Source organism: Typopeltis vanoorti, chromosome 2, assembly GCF_054136105.1.
Source record: "Typopeltis vanoorti isolate ZY-2024b chromosome 2, IOZ_Tvanoo_1.0, whole genome shotgun sequence".
NCBI lineage: Eukaryota > Metazoa > Arthropoda > Arachnida > Uropygi > Thelyphonidae > Typopeltis > Typopeltis vanoorti.
In genome coordinates, this window is record NC_143550.1 from 101,392,564 (window position 1) to 101,413,313 (window position 20,750).

Genomic DNA, 20,750 nt, shown 5'->3' on the forward strand with positions numbered 1-20,750 from the left:
AGGAATGACCTCTTGTTCTCCCTAGATTTCCCACCATTTTATGAAAAACCTCTTCATTGTTAATCCTATAACGATCCTTCATTAACTTATACTTCTCTATCATATCACCCTTCTTCCTATCTGCTAGACTCTTTAATTGTATCATCTCAACTTTCTTCATATTCAACATTACAGAGATTAGAAACTACATTAATTAATCACCTCTGGATCCTTTCCAACATCTCTTTATCCTTTTGAAAACCAGATGACCAAATCTGTGCACAGTAGTTCATATGCTGCCTAATCAAGACCTTATACAATGGAACCAGAATCTCCTCCTACAAGTGATGTATAGGCTACTGACTTGTCACCATCATCCCAAGATCTCTTAATACCTCTAACCCCAATGATATATCTCCACCAAGCATAAATTCTGCCATCTTTATTTTCCAAATTTTAAAACCTTACATTTTGCAATATTGAACTGGCATCCCCCACTCTCATGCCCATTCACTTAGTATGTTCAAGTCTTCTTGTAAGAGGAACAGCTTCTACTCTACTCCACACAGTTCATTCCAACTTTGCATCATCTGCAAAGAGCACAGCAATGGCCCTAAAATAGACACCCCTGAGGCACACCACTAGTGACTTTCCTCTTCCGGGATATTGCTCTTCCATACACAACTTTCTGATACTTATCAGATAGCCAATCTCCAATCCATTGCACTAGAATACTTGGATAGATTACTGCATGATTGTGCAGCATACTACTGTGTATCCATCTCCCTTCTCCAATAAAGCAGTCACCTTATTGTAATAAGTAAGTAGATTATTAAAACATGACCTTCCTTTAGCAAATTTTAGCAAATTCATACTGTACATCAAAGATAATACCACTGTTATCAATCCCTGGATACTGGTTCTTGCCAGCCTCTCCAACACTTTAACGTCATCTGACACACAGATTGGCCTATAATTTGATGCTTGCATTCTGTCACCTCCCTTATGAAGCAGCATAATCTTGCCTTCCTTCCACTCCTTTGGAACTTGACCCAACATCACTCATATTAAAAAATTTATCAAGGCAGGTGTTAATTCCCTGGCTTGTCTTTTGTCAGGTGTCACCTCCTTCCAGGAGTTTGACTACCACGAGCTTCCACCATGTATGGTTTTGTGCTTCTCTCTTACGTTCTTCATAAGACAAAAAGGTCCAGTCCTTAATATTTCCCAGCCAATTTGTTCTTTGTCTTCCTCTTCTTCTTTTTCCTTTTATCATTCCTTCTAAAAGTGTTTTTTGTAGGATTCATGCCTTTGTATGTGACCAAGGTAGGTGGTTTTCCTTTTCTTAATGGTTTTCAATAAAGTCCTATCTTCTCCAATCATCTCTGATATGTCTAAATTAGTTTTTTGGCAGTCCATGGGACTCTAAGGATTCTTCTGAGGATACTTAGAGTCCCTTGAAAGCCTTTCAAAGGCTTTTAGTTTATTTTCACGATATTTTGATATTGTCCAGGTTTCTGCTCCATATAGTAGTGTTGACTATATGTAGCGTTGGGACACCCTAATTCTTGTTTTTTGTGTGAATTTCCCTTGAAGTCAGAATGTTTTTCATGCTAATGAAGGTTGATCCAGCAATTTCTATCCTTCTTAATATTTCCTTATCACACTTCCCATTCTCTGTAATTAGTTGACCCAAATATATATAACTCTCTACTTGATATAAGGTATTTCCTCTGATCTTAATATTTACATCAGGTATTTTCCTTTTTTCTCTTGTTAACAGCATGGTTTTGGTTTCTTGAAGTTGAAATTAAGTCCATATTTTTCACTTAGTTTCAGCATCTCTTCTAGTAGGTTTTGAAGATCTTTTTTATTTTCAGCCAGCAGTACCATATCGTCTGCATATCTTAAGTTGTTTATGTTTCTGCCTCCTATGCTCACTCTTTAAATTCTGCTGAATGCTGGAAGATATTTTCAGTACAGAGGCTAAACAATATTGGAGAAAGAACACAGCCTTGTCTGTGACACCTTTCTTTACTAGGTTTCCTCCAAGGTTTCTCCTGATATTTTTATTGAGGCAGTTTGCTCCCAATATAGATTTATCAGTAATCTGGTATCTTTACCATCTACTCCTAATTTTTTGATACATTCTGTTATTTGTTTATATTGTCAAAGGCATTTGTGTGTAATCAATGAAACATAAGTAGACTTTTTTCTGCTTCTCCAGATATCTTTCTATAATAGTTCTAACATTGAAGAGTCCTTCTCTAGTACCTTTATTTTCTTGAAAACCAGATTGTGTTTCATTAATTTCCTTATTTGATTTTATGTTTATTTCTTTCTAGGATGATATATAACGTAACTTTTGCTATCTGACTGATCAGACTGTCTGTTCTATATTCTTCACATTTGATGTCTTAGTTTTTTGGTATTGGTAGGAATGTCGAGTGCATAAAATCTTTTTGCAGGTGTACAGTTTCATATATTTTGTTACATATGTCAGTCAGTGATCTTATAGCCTTATCATTTAAAGCCCTTTAGATATTCTGCCATAATTCCATCTGTTCCTGGAGTTTTTCCTTTTGGTAAGAATAGTAGGCCCTTCCAAATTTTCTTGAAATGGCTTATCTATTCTTTCATGATTGTAGAGGTCCTTTGAATACTCTACCTATCTATCCCTTATTTTGGCTTTCCCCATTAGGATGTTTCCACTGGCATCTTCAGTGCAATGAGAGCCTACTCTTTTCCAAGATTTGTTAGTTACCTCCCTAACTTTTTCATGAAGTTCTCTGGTTTTGTATTTTTTTTCCAAAATCCCAATTTCCTTGTATTTATTGTTGAGCCATAGTTCTTTTGCAATCCTATATTCTTTCCTGATCTCCTTGTTTGAGTTCTTGTATTCAGGACAATTTTTGTGTTTCTTTCTTTCCCCCATCATTTTCAGTATTTTGTCATCCATTCATTCAGGGGTTACTCATCTTCTCAAATTTTGGAATTGTTTGTTTTACTGCCTTTTTTTTATATCCTCTTTAAATTTCTGCTATCTATCCTCAATCTCATCCTTAGGGTAAGGATACTTAGTGGAATCAGGAACGTTAACAGCAATGGATTGTGCCAGTTCCTTTAAAAATTTATCTTCTATTTCTTGATTTTTAAGGGAGCCAAGATCATATTTTTCTGTGTTTATAGGTTTAATTTTTTGCTTTAATGACCACAGGGTTGTGGTCTGATCCAATATCAGCCCCTGTCTATGTTTTAGCTTGTGAGATGTTATTCTGGAATCTTTTTTTAATCATTATATAATTAATCTGGTTCCTATAACTCCAGGGCTTTTCCATGTGTAGTCTTCTAGGAGGTTGGCTAAACAAAGTATTTGTTATTGTAATTCCCTGGCACATTCCTTCAAAATATGTGATGATGTACCATCAAGTCACACATCCTTATTAACATAGTTTGCTCAATGTGGAGAGTGTTAAAAAATGATATCAGGAATGTAGAATACTGATTATGAAGACAGATTAAGAATTGGTAGACTACAGACACTCAGTAATAGTAAATAGTCTGTTCACTTGCTTGAATGTGCTTACATTGTGTAAACATATTTATTGTAAGCACTCACACATACATTGTGTTTGTGTGGCTTTCATTGATATCTTTTGTTTTCTGTTTCTTGGATTTAGATTACCAGGAATTGGAATTCTACAATGTTGGAAATGTTTTCACAAGACCAAACAAACTGCAGATTTAGTATACATGATATTACATTCTGGTTCACAGTGGAAACAAAATTATAATATCGAAAAATGTCTGATTATGTTAATATTCTTTCATTTCTTAAGAAATTCTGTTACTTACAGCTTTTAAAACACACTTTAAATTCTGAATGTTGAAGATGTGTAATGATGGTCATGTAGGTATGTTGGATATATGGAAGCTGAATAATTTTGGAAAAACTGAATATTATCTCAGATGGGATTGGTTTGGGTTTTTATCTGAGATAACAAATCTAATCAAGCTGTTTAATATATGTTTGGAAATCTGGATTTTAATAGTTTAATGTTTTCATAATCATTGCTCATGATGAACATTTATTTGCATTAATATATCATCATCAAATTCCTGATACGCTTAACTGATATGCAGGATACTATGATAGTACCAGATGAAAAGTTTGCATTATTACTAACTTCCTTTTTACGATATTCCTCCAAATTTATCTACTATTTATGACACAATGATTTGATTTTTTTTTCTGTTTCGGTGAGTTACAAAAGAATCTAATGTATTTTGTCCATGAGGGCAAATGGTAAATACATCATCCACATTTTGAAGCCAGACTTAGTTTTCTAAATGTTCCATATAAAAATTAATCAATGAAGGAGAGAGAAGAAAATCCATTGCAGTGCTGTTAATTTGTTTGTAGATATTTTCTTGCCAAGTAAGTAACTTTCACACGTTTTTCATCTTCCATTTTATGTTAGGCCCAGTGGCCTGTCACAGCCAAGTAACTTGGCTTCTTACAAACTTGATGTTTTTTATGATAGGCCAGTTAATCCTTTCTGTATTGCATTCTGTGGTTATTAATTGCATGTTCTTCTAGCCGGTTTGTCTGTTTTGTGGGAGGAAGAACTCTGCCACCTCTTTATGAGACTAGCTAACTCACCTTTATTTGAAAAGTCCTGATAAAGGTTCTTCACATCCTATATGGGACTCAAATCCAGGCTTCTTCTGTACCAGTTGAGCTACAGAAGCGTATATGTAGTCACTTTGCATAATTCAAAAATATCGGGGTGGGGAGTTTGGCTTTCTTAAATCAAGAGTTTCTGTTAGTGGTACATAATAAGTAAAGAAGTGATACTAAATCATAATGTCTAAATTTTTAAGGATGTGATTTTTTTTTAAACTAAAGATTTGAAATTAACAAAACTTTTTCCATAAAAGTAGCAGTACCTGGGAGGGAACAAGTGACTTTGCTAACTGTTAGGCAAGTCTGTCTTTGCTGTGAACTATGAGAAGTTGGGTATCGAATTTATGAATTTTTGGGTCTTATAAATATGGGATGATTTAATGTGAATAGGTATTTTTGTGATGATTTCTTTAAGCCAAGAAGAAACTTTTTTTTTTCACTAATTTCTGATCTTTTTCTTTTGAAAAATAGTGGAATTGTTTGAGAGAGATTCCGGTATTGAGACCACATGTTTATTAAATACAAACAGGAAGCGCGAAAACCCGACAAGTAAGTCGTATGACTTACATCTTCAGGGGAATTGGTGTATAAAAAAAGTTAAACACAACTAACAAAGATTAAATTCACAGTCCATGTTTCAAACTGTAACACTGAAAAAACTGAAACATTGTTTGTTGGAACATTGTTATTCGTTGTTACGTTCTGTGCTTCACGGTGTTATGTCCGAGATCTGAGGAAGATAGATTTTTTATGAATACTGACCACACTTAGTTTTTGTTGCACTGTGTAGGAATTCTAAGCATTTTTGCTGCTTCCTTGAATTTCTTTGTGAAACAGTTTTTATCGATATACGACAATCCGCAATTTGCCTAGCGATACAGCAGACCTCATCCGCATACAAAGTTCTGCATTACTATTAAAATGCAAAATACCACGTAAGAACTTATCAAAACCGGAATCTGCAGCACTTAAAGAATTGAGGCTTGACAACAACATCGTGATAATTAAAGCAGATAAAGGGAATGCGACAGTCATGAATACAGAAGATTACACAAGAAAGATGAACACCCTCTTAGAGGATTCCACCACCTATTCGCCAATTGCCAGAGATCCAACATGGCAAGCACATAATAATGCTAATGACTTAATCAAAAAGATGTACCTAACTGGCTTGAAGAACTAAAAAGAACTCTATCATCCAAACACCCATTAGTCCCAAGAATTTATGGAGCTCCAAAAATACATAATAAAGACACCCCGTTAAGGTCAATTGTGGATGGAAGAGATTCCCCGACATCAAATCAGGCGAAATATCTGACAAACATGTTAGCCCCACATAGGAAAAACAGATTCATTCATAAAGAACAGTTTATATTTCATCGAGAAGGTCAAGGATGTTAATATAGAATCTTCAGACGTTTTAGCAAGCTTGAATATAGTCAGCCTCTTTGCTAATGTACTGAGAAATGATACAGTGACTCTTCTTGAAAATCTTTTTCCACCAGACTTTGTAAAACTATGCAAACACTGCATGAATAATACGTTTTTCACATTCCAGGACAAATTTTGGGAACAAAAAGGAAGGACTAGCAACAGTGGTGTAGCTAGAGATTTTGCCGTCCCTCTCAATAGACACCAAAAATACTACAAAAAGTCAAAATGACATATAGGGAAATAAATTAAAACACTATATTTATTTTTGAAGTGAAATTTTAATTTCAACATTCTAAAATGTTATTTTTCTTGCTTTTCTGTAGCAAAATCGTCGATGACATTGGCGAAGTCTATTTCACAGTAATGTAGGTAATTCTTAATCAATTTTATTTAGAAAAACTCCTTCCACAACTAGCAACAGTTACAGCAATTGTGAGGAAAATTCGCAGTAGTATTACAATATCTGGAAATGAGTTCTCGAGACTGTATTTTAGAATTATCTGCAAAAGTTCAAAAAGGTTCAAAGTGTCGCCCAGGGCAGACCGCCCGATCTGCACCCCCCCCCCCCCCCTCTCTCCCCAGCTTTAGCCAACCTCTTCATGGAAACCTTTGAAACTAATGCTCTAAAAAACTATCAAACGAAACCTAAGAGATGGCCATGTTATGTGGATGACATTTTTTTGTCATTTGGCCAGGAACGACAGATGAATTAATTGTTTTTAAAGAATATCTTAACAGAATACACCCAAATATAAAATTCACTTTGGAAATAGAAGAACATAAAAAATTACCTTTCCTGGATATCCTCATAGAAAAAAATGAAGAAGAAAAAAGTTTAACCTTTTCCGTTTACAAAAAATCGACAACTACAGGAAGATTTCTTAATGCAGCCTCACACGATCACCATCCCTCACAAAAAATAGGTATAATAAAAACCTTGACAGACAGAGCATGTAAGATATCCAGCATGGGAAAAAAGGCAAAATAAGGAATTACAATACTTAACACAGAACCTCACACTTAATGGATTTGAGCCAAAATTAGTCGAGAAAATCCTCACCACAGCACCCACAACTAACGCAGAAAAACAAGATTTCAAGGACGTAATCTCACTACCATACATCAAAAATGTCACATACAGATTAGCGACATTGCTCCACAAGTACAACTTAAAAGTAGCTCCCTTTATAAAAAATATCAAGATTCCTACATCCACCGAAACCTTTGCACCATCCCATAAAAAAAAAACGGGGAGGGGGGGTCTGTCAAATTTATTGTTCTTGTGGCATTTGGTACATAGGCCAGAGGGGAAGGTCAGGAGAAATCTGTATGGCAGAACATAAAAAAGACATAGAAAAAAGAAGAGAACACAAATCAGGCCTAGCTTTTCACACAACTTCCACTGGCCATAAAATCAATCATGTCATATATTGATAAAAACTGTTTCACTGGGAAATTCAAGGAAGTGACAAAAATGCTTAGAATTCCTACACAGTGCAACAAAAATCAAGGTTTGATATTACACCAAGTGTGGTCAGCATTCATAAAAAAATCTAACTTCCTCAGATCTCGGCCAGACATAACACACGTGAATCACAAAACATAACAACGAATAACAATGTTCCAGCAAACATTCAGTAACGTATGTTTCAGTTTTTTCAGTGTTACAGTTTGAAACATGGACTGTGAATTTAATCTTTGTTAGTTGTGTTTAACTTTTTTTATACACCAATTCCCCTGATGATGTAAGTCATACGACTTACGAAACTTGTCGGGTTCTCCCGTATCCTGTTCGTATTTAATAACCATGTGGTCTCAATACCGGAGTCTATCTCTCAAACTACTGACCCACAGAAACCTTCGCATACATAATGAAATTGTGTTTGATAATTTGGTAAGTAGAATATCGTCCCGAAGACTTTTTTTTCTCTTCTCCACATTTCCCTTGATTCATAATTACATTAAACTATTCTTATCAGCTTTACGAGGGTGGTCTGAAAAGTTCTCGGCCTAACAATGAAAAAACGAATTTATAATTTCAAAATTATTTTTATTTTTAAACATAATCTTCCTTAACACTAATACATTTATTCCAGTGATTCTCCGGTGCCATTATCCCGTCCCTGTAGTGGTTCTCAGTAAGATCTGCAAAATACCCCTCTACAGCTGCAGTCATCTCTTGATCCAAAGAAAAACGACCTGTGAGGAAGAATTTTAGTTTTGGGAAGAGATAGAAGTCAGAGGGAGCCAAATCTGGGGAATAGGGATGGGTATTCCAACAATTCATAGTGCAGATCCCTTAATTTTTCCATTGCCAAAACACCTTTGTGGGCAGTGCATTGTCCTGATGAAAGATGATTTTTTACTTCTGCAAACTGGGTCTTTTCTCACAAATGTTTTTGTTTAGTCTGGTTAAAAGATGGGAATACTATTCCCCAGTTATTGTTTTACCCTTTTCAAGATAATTAATAAACAAAATGCCTTTAGTATCTCAAAACACTGATGCATGACCTTTTCTGATGATGGAACCGACTTTGTCTTCTTTGGCGGTGAACAACCGGCTTCTGTCCACAGTTTTGACTGCTGTTTGGATTATGGTGTGTAATGGTGAATCCAAGTCTCATTCCATAGTAATAAATCAAAGCACAAAATCAGTTTTATTCTTGTTAAAACGCTCCAAGCACTGTTCAGAGATTTTCATGCAAGTGCATTTTTGATCTGCTGTGAGCCACTGCGGCACCCATCTTGCGCAAAGCTTTTTCATTTGCAATTCTTCATGCAAAAATATATCCTACACGTTCTTTTGAAATGCCTATAGTTTAAGAAATTTGACTTGCCAGTCATCCAATACCATATCTTGATCAATATCCAATACTTGATCAATGATTTCTGGTGTTGTTACACTTTTTGAACATCCTTCAAGTGGATCGTCTTCAAGGCTGGTACGGCCACTTTTAAACTTGGCAGCCCATTATTTAATTGTTGAAAATGAAGGAGAAGAGTGCCCATAAACTTTTATGAACTTTGAATGAATTTCTTTTGGTGTTAAACCTTCTTTTACAAAGAATTTTATAACTGCACAATACTCAATTTTATCCATTTCAAGGGATACAGAGAACACTTTTGCTTCAGGCAGCTGTATTAAACAAACTACTTGATAGAATGACTTGCAATTTCACATGGATGCTTATTACAGATGTACCAACTTAGAAAAAAAAAAATCTTCCGATAGTGTTGCCATCTATTGTCAAGACTGAAAACTTTTCAGACTACCCTCGTAGTTATCTTGATTTTTTTTATTCTTGTATAACTTATTTCTTTTTATGATGTGTTGCTTTTAGGTGATTTGGATTTGGTCAGGATGCTTGCTGTATCTAGGCAAACATTATTGGTTATTATAACATGCAGAGGTTATAGAGTGCATAAATGTGTGGCTGAGGGTGGCTGAGGGTTAGGTAATCTGTGAATCCTACTCAAGACCAAACAGTATTACTTCAAGTTAGTTTACTTTAATGATATTGATTCATAACACAGAATTATAAGAAAATAATTGATATTTATTAACTTATTAGCTGATATTTCACTGGTGTTATATCCATCATCTTCAGAGTGCAAGAACAGTTTGCCACAATACACAAAACAATTTGGTATAACAGTGATACTATTTAAAAAAAAAAAAAAAAAATTGTAATGGACAACACAAAGAACTAAAATCCTAATTGGTGCCATCTGTTGTTGGATAAAGAGAGAGAGGGAAAAAAAAACAAGTATTAATTAGATCTTAAAATGACTGCCTTCGAAATTTTGGGTAAATTGATACAGCCATACTTGTTGAGGTTAGGAGTACGTTTTAAAGCTGCTCCTGATCCAAAAACAATCTCCCTGACTTACAATGACTTGTGTGTAGCACTTTCTTCCATTTGATCCTATGTTAAGAGATATCCGAAGCATGGTCTGCTAAACCCAACTTACCATAACGATATTGCAGGATGTATTTTTTGTTTCCCATGGCAAATGTCAGCAGTTCTTCCTGTTTCTCCATAGTAAGCCAGATCACAAGAATAGGATACTTCATAAACTCCTGAATGTGATAATGAAGAGAGTTTGTCCTTAAGTTTGTACTTTTGATATTACCGCACTATTTACCAATGTACTTTAATTGAAACCCTTGATTTTCTAAAGTCACATTTCTCCCCAGATATATTTGAATTATTTAAATTTACAATATATGCAAGTTATTTTGCATGGAAAGGGAAGGTATCCAAACAATTAGATGGGAGCAGTGGGCTTCCCCCCCCCTTTCTCCCCTTTAGTCAATTTCCACATACAATACTTAGACTAGCTGTGAATACAGCCACTCTTAAACCATTTGTTTGGCTGCGCCATGTTGATAATGTATTTGCTATTTGGCCACATGGTCCAGACACGTTGGATACATTTTTAGAGCATTTAATAGCCTACACCCTAAAATCCATTTCACAATGAAATATGAAGTTAATGACTGTCTGCCCTTCCTAGATATACTAATCATATGGCTTCCTGATGATTCATTATCTCTGTCTGTTTATATGACAATGCTCTTACACTGAACTCAGTTACTTGCATAGCACATTCTTAGCCATTAGCTATAATCCCCCACAGAATAGAAAAAATACTAAATGCTCCCCAGAAATCCCCTCCATTGACTATTACACAAGACTACATTTAAGAGAGACATCTGAAAAGATATCTAGAGTGTTTCATAAATATCAACTATGTACCATATTTAAACCCTATGTCAGATTGGCAATTCTCAACCATTCACCTAAGGACATACTCTCTTCATTATCACATCCAGGAGCTTGTGAAGTGCCCCTGTTCTTATGATCTGGATTACTATGGACAGACACAAAGAACTGTAGACATCAACCGTGGAAAACATAAAAAATACATTCTGCACTATCATTATGGCGAGTCAGGTCTAGCAGACCATGCTTTGGATACTCCTTCACACAGGATCAAGTGGAAAAAAACAAAAGATCTACCCAGAAGTCATAAGTCATAGAGATTGTTTTTGGTATTAACAGCAGCTTTAAAACATACTCCTAACTTCAACAAATATGGCTAATTTTAAGATCTAATTAATACTTGTTTTTTTCTCTCTTTATCCAACAATAGATAGCACCAATTAGGACTTTAGTTCTTTGTGTTGTTCATTACAATTTTTTAAACTAGTCCCACTGTTATACCAATTTGTTGTTGTTTCATGTACTGTGGCAAACTGTTCTTGGGCTCTGAAGATGATGGATATAATACCAGCCAAAATATCAGCTAATAAGTTAATAAATATCAGTTATTTTCTTATCATTCTGTGTTTTGAATCTATACTCTTAAAATTAACTAACATGTACTGCCAACACATAAGTCTGTCTACTCATTTGAGTATTCCTTCAAGCCACTTCAAGAATCCAGTAAGCAAGCTGATAGCCTCACTTGGTAATGAAAATCAGAAATAGATTATTATTATTATTTTTTTTACTTATTTTTAGTGCATGCACTACAAATATGCTTTGTACTATATACCCAGTTGAATTTAGATTAATTCATTTAAATATGTAGTACAAATATTTCTCTCTTTCAATTTATCTTCATCCATTCTCTCCCCTACATGTTATACTTAATGAGATATCATAGCCAGGTAACTTGGCTTTATGAAAACTTAATTAATATTAAGATAGGATGGTTAATCCTGTCTAGATATCTACTATGAGTGTAAGTTGTGTATATTCTCTGGTTTGGTTGGTTTTGCAGGATGAAAAACCCTTCCACTTTTGTATGTGGTGGCTAACTTGCCTTCAGTTGAAAAACTCTTATAAAAGTTATTCTTGCCTATATGGGATTTGAACCAGATGGAATTGTCATTACCAGTTGAGCTATAGATGCACACTTAATATGCATATACAGTAATCCCTTGATTAATGCACCCCCCCCCCGATTAGTGCGCCTATATACTGTACATCTTTTTAAAAAAATGCTAACTATTTTAAAAAATCACTCACCAGAATGAAATAATTTAGTTACTGATTTAAAACATTCTACAAAGTTATTTTTAATGGCATACTACACTATGTTCCAAATTTTTACCGCCAAAATTTATGTTGTCTGCTATAGTATGGCCACAGATTCGAGACACTTCTGCGCATGTCGCAAAAAGGAGAATCCATTTCGATAATAAGGTAGTCAATTCATCTTCTGGGATGAGTTGTTTATTATTACACATCGGAATATTAACTTCTCTTTTATGATCATTGTAGGTTTTAAAGTGGTAACTATTTTGTTTGTATAACAGTGGGGCAATTTTATCTATAAAACACATGATTTCGCGTGTTGGCGACCAATTCGTATGTCCTTCATTTCTTCTTCTCCCCTTCAATGATAACATCCAAGAGTTAGTTAAATCTCATTCTGAAGAATTGAGTGATTCCAACCTGCTAAATTTAGATGCACAGCAGGAAGATCCCGAAGAATATGAAGAAAATTTAACCACTGATAGTCAGCCAAAAGAGATTTCACAGAAACGATTTGAAAATATTTTTCGTACAATCGAAGTTTTTAAGCAGCAATGCTTAGAGGCTGACCCTGTTGAAGAGAGAAGTAGTAAAATTTGTAGAAGAGTAGAAGAGGCAATGGGGCCATACCGTCAGTTGTATGAAAAAAAGAAACAAAATGCCCACCTAACTACTTTAGCTCAATTCTTTGTTAAGAAGTAGAATAATAAAATTTATATTCTGAATATGTTTTATTGTCTTTCAGCTTCATGGTTTTCCTTTAACTAGGCCCTGAGACATGCCTTAATTCTTTTATAAAAAAAATTAAGGTTCAAAAAAGAAATTTGAGGAACGAATTATACTTTTTCCCATAGGTTATTATATTCGATTAGTGCATTTTCGATTAATGCTCCTGTTTTCAAGAATGCATTAGACACACTAATCGAGGGATTGCTGTATTCATAATAATGCGTAACAGTATAATCAACACTAAGAGGGGAAAAAACACATTTATTAAATTCACACATTTCACTCGTTTTCTACCCAGCATCATCAAAACATACTGATAACTGTCACAGGCACACAGCACTAAACTGTAGAAACAATTTAAATCGTGACTGACACCTAATGTACATACATGGTGCCATCTATGGGTTTGATAACTACAAAGTTAACTTAGAGAAGTCCAGTTATTAGATTTTAAAATGATAGTCTCTCAGATCTATGGTAAATTAATGCAACCATACTTGTTGAGGTTTGGGAGTGCTTCACGGCTGATGCTAATTCTAAGAATAGCCTCTCAGACCTGTAGCGACTTATATATAATATAGATGTTTTTCTCCATGTAATCCCATGTGAAGAAATCTGATCCAGAGCATGATCTACCAATCCTGGCTTGCCATACAAATGATCTTGGTTGTAATTTTTATATTCTTCAAGGCTGATGTACCCTTAACATATGGGGTGGGAATGTTTTTGCTGATCCTCTGTGTTGGATATAGGAAGGATGAGGGAGGGTGGTTACATGTAATATTTTATCTTTTATATGTGCTGTAGCCATTGGCTAAAAGTTGTTGGGAAAATCACTGAGCTCAGTTGTTTCAAGGGCTGTGTCATTTGAAAAAATAAGAGTTTTGAGAATGACATACTGTTGAGGAAGGGTGGTGGTGTGTGATTGTTTATGTCAATCACCTACCAGTATGAGTGGGTTTTCTGAAGATGGAGAAGAATAATGAGCCATTAGGAAGTCATGTCGCTAGTGTATCTGAAAAGGGGAGACTTATTACTTTCTTTTCTATGGTGAAGTTTATTTTAGATGTTGGCTATTAAGATGCACCAAAAATGTATTTAGTGTGCTGTGTTGAGTGCTTGGTGTTCAAAATCCTCCATATAGAAGTTTGCTGGGGGGTAGGCAAGAACACATAGTAGTCTCATCAAGCTGTTTGTATATTTTTCTTTCCCATAGGAAATAACCTGCATATATGATGAATTGGAATAATTCAATTATGTTGGTGGGGGGCTTAACAAGGATCGCTATCAAAGGTACATTAGTGAAAAGTGAGGTGATATCAAAACTGACCATGATGTCAGAGTTAAATTAATCCAGGAGTGTATAAAGTTCCTTATGCCTGCAGTTCAGCCTACTATGGACAGACTGGTAGATCAGTTAACATTTGCCTTGAAGAATATAAAAATTACATCTGAGTTCATCTGTATGGCAAGTTGGGATTGGCAAACTGTGCTCTGGATACTCCACATAGGATCAGATGAAGAAAAATATATATATCACATAGAAGTCATTACAGGTCTGAAAGGCAATTCTTAGAATTCATTGGCATCACATGCCCATTTTGGTTGGGTGTGCTATCATGGCTTATGCAACCACGCTACAACATTCACGTCAGTTTGACCGTATGATTACATTTTAATCGATATATTTAATCGTTGACCCCACATTCAAACATAGTGGTGCAGTATAATTAAAAATTTTCTTTATGTTTGAATGTGGGGGTCAACCAACAGCTAGCAAATAGCAAATATAAGGTTGGATGAAAGACAACAAAATGGTGCAGTCGGCAGGATTTTGATTCACTAACGATAATCGAGAAATAAGTTTTGTTGACATAATAGCCTACTAGGAATTAATTCCTAAAAACTTTAATAGTAAATTTAATTGAATCATGATGAGTTGGTTATGAAACAATTAGGCAAGGAAAAGTATATTTTAAATAGTCTTGACATTCATAATTGAATGAATTATAGAGCAACTGATAAACAGATATGACTCATGCATCTAGCACAGGAATGGAGAATAGTGAATTCTTCCACACTGTAAATCTTCAACAAGTCTTTCCTCAGTTTTCAGGTAAAGAATCAGATGATGTACTGTCCTTTTTTTCCTTCTTTGAAAAGCTTAGAGAATTAGCAAACTGGACTGATTTTAAATCACTAATATTACTACGAAGTAAGTTGACTGGTAAGGCAAGGATGTTTTTATATTCATCTCCAGTGCTTAAGGAAACATTAGAATATCAGAAATTTAAAGATGTCTTAATTTCACAGTTCTCTAGATTGAGAAGTATTGGACCCAATTTGTGGAAACTACAGAGAATCACACAAAAGGATAAAGAAAGTGTTACAGAGTTTTATAATTGCATATTAACTCTTTCTAACAGTTTGAACGTGTCTAATAAAGATAAATCTCATTTGGACTGGGCTGTTTTCCAGCAGTTTCGCCAAGGTTTGAGACCAGAATTGAGAGAGACTGCCTACAAGAAGAAAATTAACACCTTAGAAGGATGTTTCAAAGTTGTCATGGAAAAAGAACAAATGATAGGAGACTTTTGTCCCTTATCCAATGTAGGTCATGTGAACGTTATAAATAAGACTGATTATTCCTTAAACCAATCTGAAACCGGAAAAGAAAATAAAAGGGAAAAGGGAAAGAAGAAGAATAATGGAGAAAATTCCTTAAATGTTAATCATATAGCTGAGAGTGAAGAACTATCCAGCAAGGACAGTTTAATGCAAGAAATAAAAACCTTAATTCACCATGAAGTAAAAAGATTACATCAACCAGTAATAGATCGCCTTGATGAAGTAATGAAGCAACTGGTACTACAACCTTTCATGAAAACCACAGCCCTACAACAGATGGAATCAGCAAAATAGTGGAACAAGAAGTAAAAAACAGAATCAACCTATATTAGCCAATCTGGACAAAGTGGTGCATGGATTAGAAAGACTCAGTCTACAGATGCCCATTACCTCTCAACCTCAAGCAAAGAAATAGTATTTCTCCAACTATAAGGATCCTCCAAGATGCTTTCAATGCCACAGGACTGGGCATATTGCTAGGAATTGTTTCGATGCTAAAGGAACATACTCGAACAATGGATGGGATTTGAATTTTGGACAGATTCCTCATAAAGTACATAGTAATCTTGATAACTCTTTTAAGATGAATGAATCAATGATGAAAATCAGAGGAAATATCCAAGGGTATCAGTGTAATATCTTACTAGATACAGGTTGCAATGCTTCAACTATCAGTAGAGGCTATCTCATGCATATAAAGCACAGAATATGGAAAAATATTATTAAATTGAGGAGACCAGTGAGAATTACTGCTCTCTCTGACACTACTTTTATGGCTTATAAGAAAGCTCCTGTAAGGATTTTTCTACCAAATTTTGGGTTATTTGTTTGGCAGGATCTACTAATTATTCCATCAACACCCAACTCGAGTTCTCGCATCATTTTGGGAACTAACTTTATGAAAAATTATTGCTTCTCATGTGACTTTTCTAAGGGTGAGATATCCATAATGAACAGAAGAAGAAAAATCTGGAGAAATAATACACCTACAAATATTGGATGGAAGCAACTAACAGAAAGGCATGGTAAGACGAATGTAATACAACCTACAAATAAAGTACAATCAACTACTAATGAGTCAATTGAAGATTTCAATGACTCAAATTCTGATAAACCTAATCAACCTCAAGCTAAACCTACCACAGACTTAACATTACAAGAGCAAATATATACACCTGAATTAGAATTTGCAAAACAGATCAACTGATAATTGGAATCAACTTTGCTAAAGCAATTAGTTTACATCCAAGATCTAATAAGGCAAGAAGAAGAAGAAGGGAAGGAAAGGACAAGTCTGACAGACTATCCTACTTAGAAGATTCTTTGGAGAATGTATGGGGAAGGAAAAGGAATTATCAGGGAATGACGGATCACAGAAGATGTACCATTAGAATGAAAAACCCAATCATGAGACAATCAAGACACAATGCTAGAGACAGAAATGAGGGACTCTGCTCTTATGAGACACCCCCATACTACAAAAATAAGGGACAAACTATTCCCAGTAATGAAAGCAGAATGAATCTAAGTAAAAATGTAGAGAGAGAGAGAGATACAAAATTACTGACTGTAGTAATAAATTAGATTTTATTCAAACTAGATATTATTTAAGACCTCGAAAGGGAGATAAGAAGTCTATTCTCCACTCATGAGACTTGTATGAAAAATGTTTCTTTGAAGAAAAATTTTTCATGGGAAAAATAAGCCTTTGTTAAATTGTGAATGAAGAATTTTATGATTATTAATACTTCATTCATGATTTAACATGAATTGCATTTCCTGAGCTAAGTTTGCTCCTATGTAAATTGTAATTTAAACACTTACTGTTATTTGTTCATTGAAATAATAATTGTAATTTTTTTTTTGTTATTTATTCTATATAAATTCTTTATATAACTTGTAAATGTATCCTAAGTGAACTGTAATATATGCATTTTATTTGTTGTTACTGAAAGTGAAAGTAATTCTAACGGACTCTGCTAATGTGGTTTGATTGGTTGCTGTCAGAAAACTAAGTTATTTTATATTAGCACATGCCTTAGTATTGAGAACTGTACAATGATCACGTGAAAATTTCTTTGTTTGGGCAGAAAAATGAGAGAGGATTTATGAGATAGAGGATGAAGGAAAATGGAGTGAGTGTAGATAGGTAGTGAGACATGACCTAACTTGAGATCGAATGTCGCAACAAAGATTTGGAAGTTTGTTCCGATTTTAATGAATCTTACTTCGAACTCGTAATTATTTATAATTTCCTGTCACCTTGTAAAGGAATTTACCTGAGTGAATGGATAATATGATTGAGATTTATCGTAAGACAAGTTATTATGAGCAAGAAAATATCTTTTCCAGTCTTGGCAAATAAGTTGTTGAACTCAGGGATACTACAAGTTTTGTGTCATCTATAGTGGAAGATTATCGAGTGCCTAAAAGTGATGTAAGAATTTTCCATAATGTGCAAGCTATGATGATCATACCGGTAAGAATATCTATTCTATAACTAACGTGTGATAGTGTTGCTTGTGTCTGGGGAACTTGGTAAAATTTCGTGTTGCTGAAGCCAGCTAGTCTTGCTTGATTGAGTGATATTGTAAAACATTTCCTGTGAAACAAAATGTGAGAAACGTCATTAAAGAAATAGTTCATGTTTGAATGTGTTATCTCACAATGCATATGTATATTTAAGACTGAACCTTTTAAGAACTATTTTAATCCTCTGATAGATATTGAAGTTGCCAATTAAGTTTGATAAATTGAAGTTTATGAATATTTCTCTGAGACTAAAAAGAATTAACTTTTAAATGTTTTGCTGAATATTGATGTTGTTTAAAGTGAAACTAAGTTAAAATCATAACGGATGAGAATTGTGAAAGCCCTATACATAAGTTCTAGCAGTAAATGATATACTCAGTTGAGTAGAACCTTAATACTTTATTGAATGTATAAATTGTTTTCTAATTGTATTGATCTTAATAGAGTTCTTGTTTCTTATGTAAGAATAATTTTGTGAGAGAATTAAATATCTTATTTAACTTGATTCTTGTGCTTGCCTAATTTCAGTTTCATTGCACCGCTCATTAAAATACGAATCTTGCAGGAAACCCTATGTATAAGTAAGAAAATTTCGCCTGTAGTAAGTTCATGTTGTTGTTGTGCTATTTGATGCTTGATTCCTTTACAATAATTGTGTAATTTCAAACATAGAGTGGCGCAGTATAATAAAAATTTTCTCTATGTTCGAATGTGGGGTCAACCAACAGCTAGCAAATATAAGGTTGGATGAAAGACAAAACCAACAGTGTGCTATGATGGCTTATGCAACCGTGCTACAACATTCACATCACGTCAAACTGATGTGAATGTTGTAGCACGGTCAAACTGATGTGAATGTGAATGCAACCGTGCTACAACATTCACATCAGTTTGACCGTATGATTGCATTTTAATCGATATATGAAAGTTTTAAGAATGTATAGCACATCAGTGCTCATCTTAATTGGTCTAATGCAATTAATTGTAAGATAACTTTGTATACAGGTAACCCTCATAGAACGCGGTACTTATACAACACGGTTTCAATATAACTCGGTCTACAAATTGTAGTAATCCTTGTTCAACGCAGTTTTGATAAAAACACGGTCTAAAAATTGTAGTAACCCTTTATCTTTTCATATATTTTTCACCCCACGAATTAAAAATCAAATTTTATCTTCATTAAATTTGCGTCTGCTCGTATCGCGCATGTAGTTATAAGTAGCGAATTTATATTAGGGGAAATACCCTTTAGCTTTCATGTATGTCAATTGTTTACCATATAAAGTATTTATTGTTACAAATTGTCTTCGTTTTCTGCCAGGAAAGCGCATTAAAAATCATAAGTGTGTTAATCTCAAGCTGAGCACTTTATTATCTGGTGAGTTGCATACAATATGTGACGCTTTTTTATGTAAAAGTTTTATTTTTATAGTAACGGCCACTTAGAGGGCTTTTGCGATATGATTGAAAACGAAATTAGTGAATTAATTGATGGGAAAATAGATTTAAATTAAGAGGAACTGGTACAATTAATAGATGCCGTCGAATGAAATGGCGGGGAAAGTTCTGCCGAAGATTCTGATTGTGATGAATCCTTTAAAGAATTCAGTTTAAAGAAATTAGCAGGATTGGACTTGGCAAGAAAGTTATTTTACGGATAATGATCCCTCAATGGAGCGCTCCAGAAAATTCACGAGACAATTGGATATTCTATATTATGAACTTAATAAAAAAATTGCAGCATTGTGGTAAGCAAGGTCTTATTACTGACTTCTTGATAACTAAACCAGCCAAAGTATGCAATGAGTATTATACAAATGATGTGCAAGAGATTTCAAGTGATGACTCCGTCCGGCCACTCGTAAATAAAGAACATCTACGAAATGTTCATTTTGAAGACAGTGATGACGATTAAAATATGCACTTTATTTTATTTTGCCTAAAACATTATTATTATGTATTATGTGCAATGAAGTTTACGTAAAATTTATAATTTTATAAGTTTACACTATGTATTTGTTTCATAGTTTATATTTTCTTAACTTACATGAATTACCTTAAGTAAATAAAAATATATTTTGTTGAGTATGTCATTACTGTTTATATAATTAAAAATAAAAAATAATATAAAAAAACGATTTCGGAACATAACCATACTTTTTCTATGTGATCTAAGTCTCTCATAACCCGATTTATATAACGCGGCATTTCTATGGAACCTAACATCCACGTTATACGAGGGTCACCTGTACTTTAATTTATCAATTAATTATAACCAAATCTGTACAGAGTAGAGGATAATGTGTTTAAGTACTGTACATTAGACAACAGTAATGAAGGAGAATGCTATATTTGGTTGGTATATTTGAATTATTCAGAGGTGTAAAATTTGGAACAGGAGGACAAGGCTTACCTCCTTTAACTACAATACTGTTTCCCATAATAAATATGGGCAAAAAAAGTTATAAAGTTATCAAATTATATATTAAAAACTTGTCTATATTATATATAAAACCTTGCCTATCATGTCAGTTCACCCTTCATGCACATACAAAACTCAGAAAATAAAAACAGCAACTTATGACAAATGACAATGTTCATTTGGATTGATGAAGAATAATAAATTTAGTTTAATCCTTTATCCAAGTGTGAGCAAACAAAGTTTGCGCTTGAAAACAACTTCAGGACTGGGGTAATGTTAGATTGTTTGA

General features: G+C 34.2%; 1 protein-coding gene across 5 annotated transcripts in view; it reads left to right on the top strand.

Annotated features, from left to right (window-relative positions):
- The window catches only part of LOC150109295 (acyltransferase PGAP2-like), a 222,977-nt gene that overhangs the window by 135,255 nt on the left and 66,972 nt on the right, over positions 1-20,750 (top strand). The window contains exon 6 of one of the 5 annotated variants that reach the window (XM_090407079.1): positions 9,442-9,572. The exons of the other annotated variants lie outside the window; for them this stretch is intronic. Coding sequence (XP_090263205.1) covers positions 9,442-9,501 — 60 coding nt within the window. The 3' untranslated portion in view covers positions 9,502-9,572. Of the gene's footprint in view, positions 1-9,441; positions 9,573-20,750 lie in introns of those variants that run through there. 5 annotated transcript variants of the gene reach the window in all.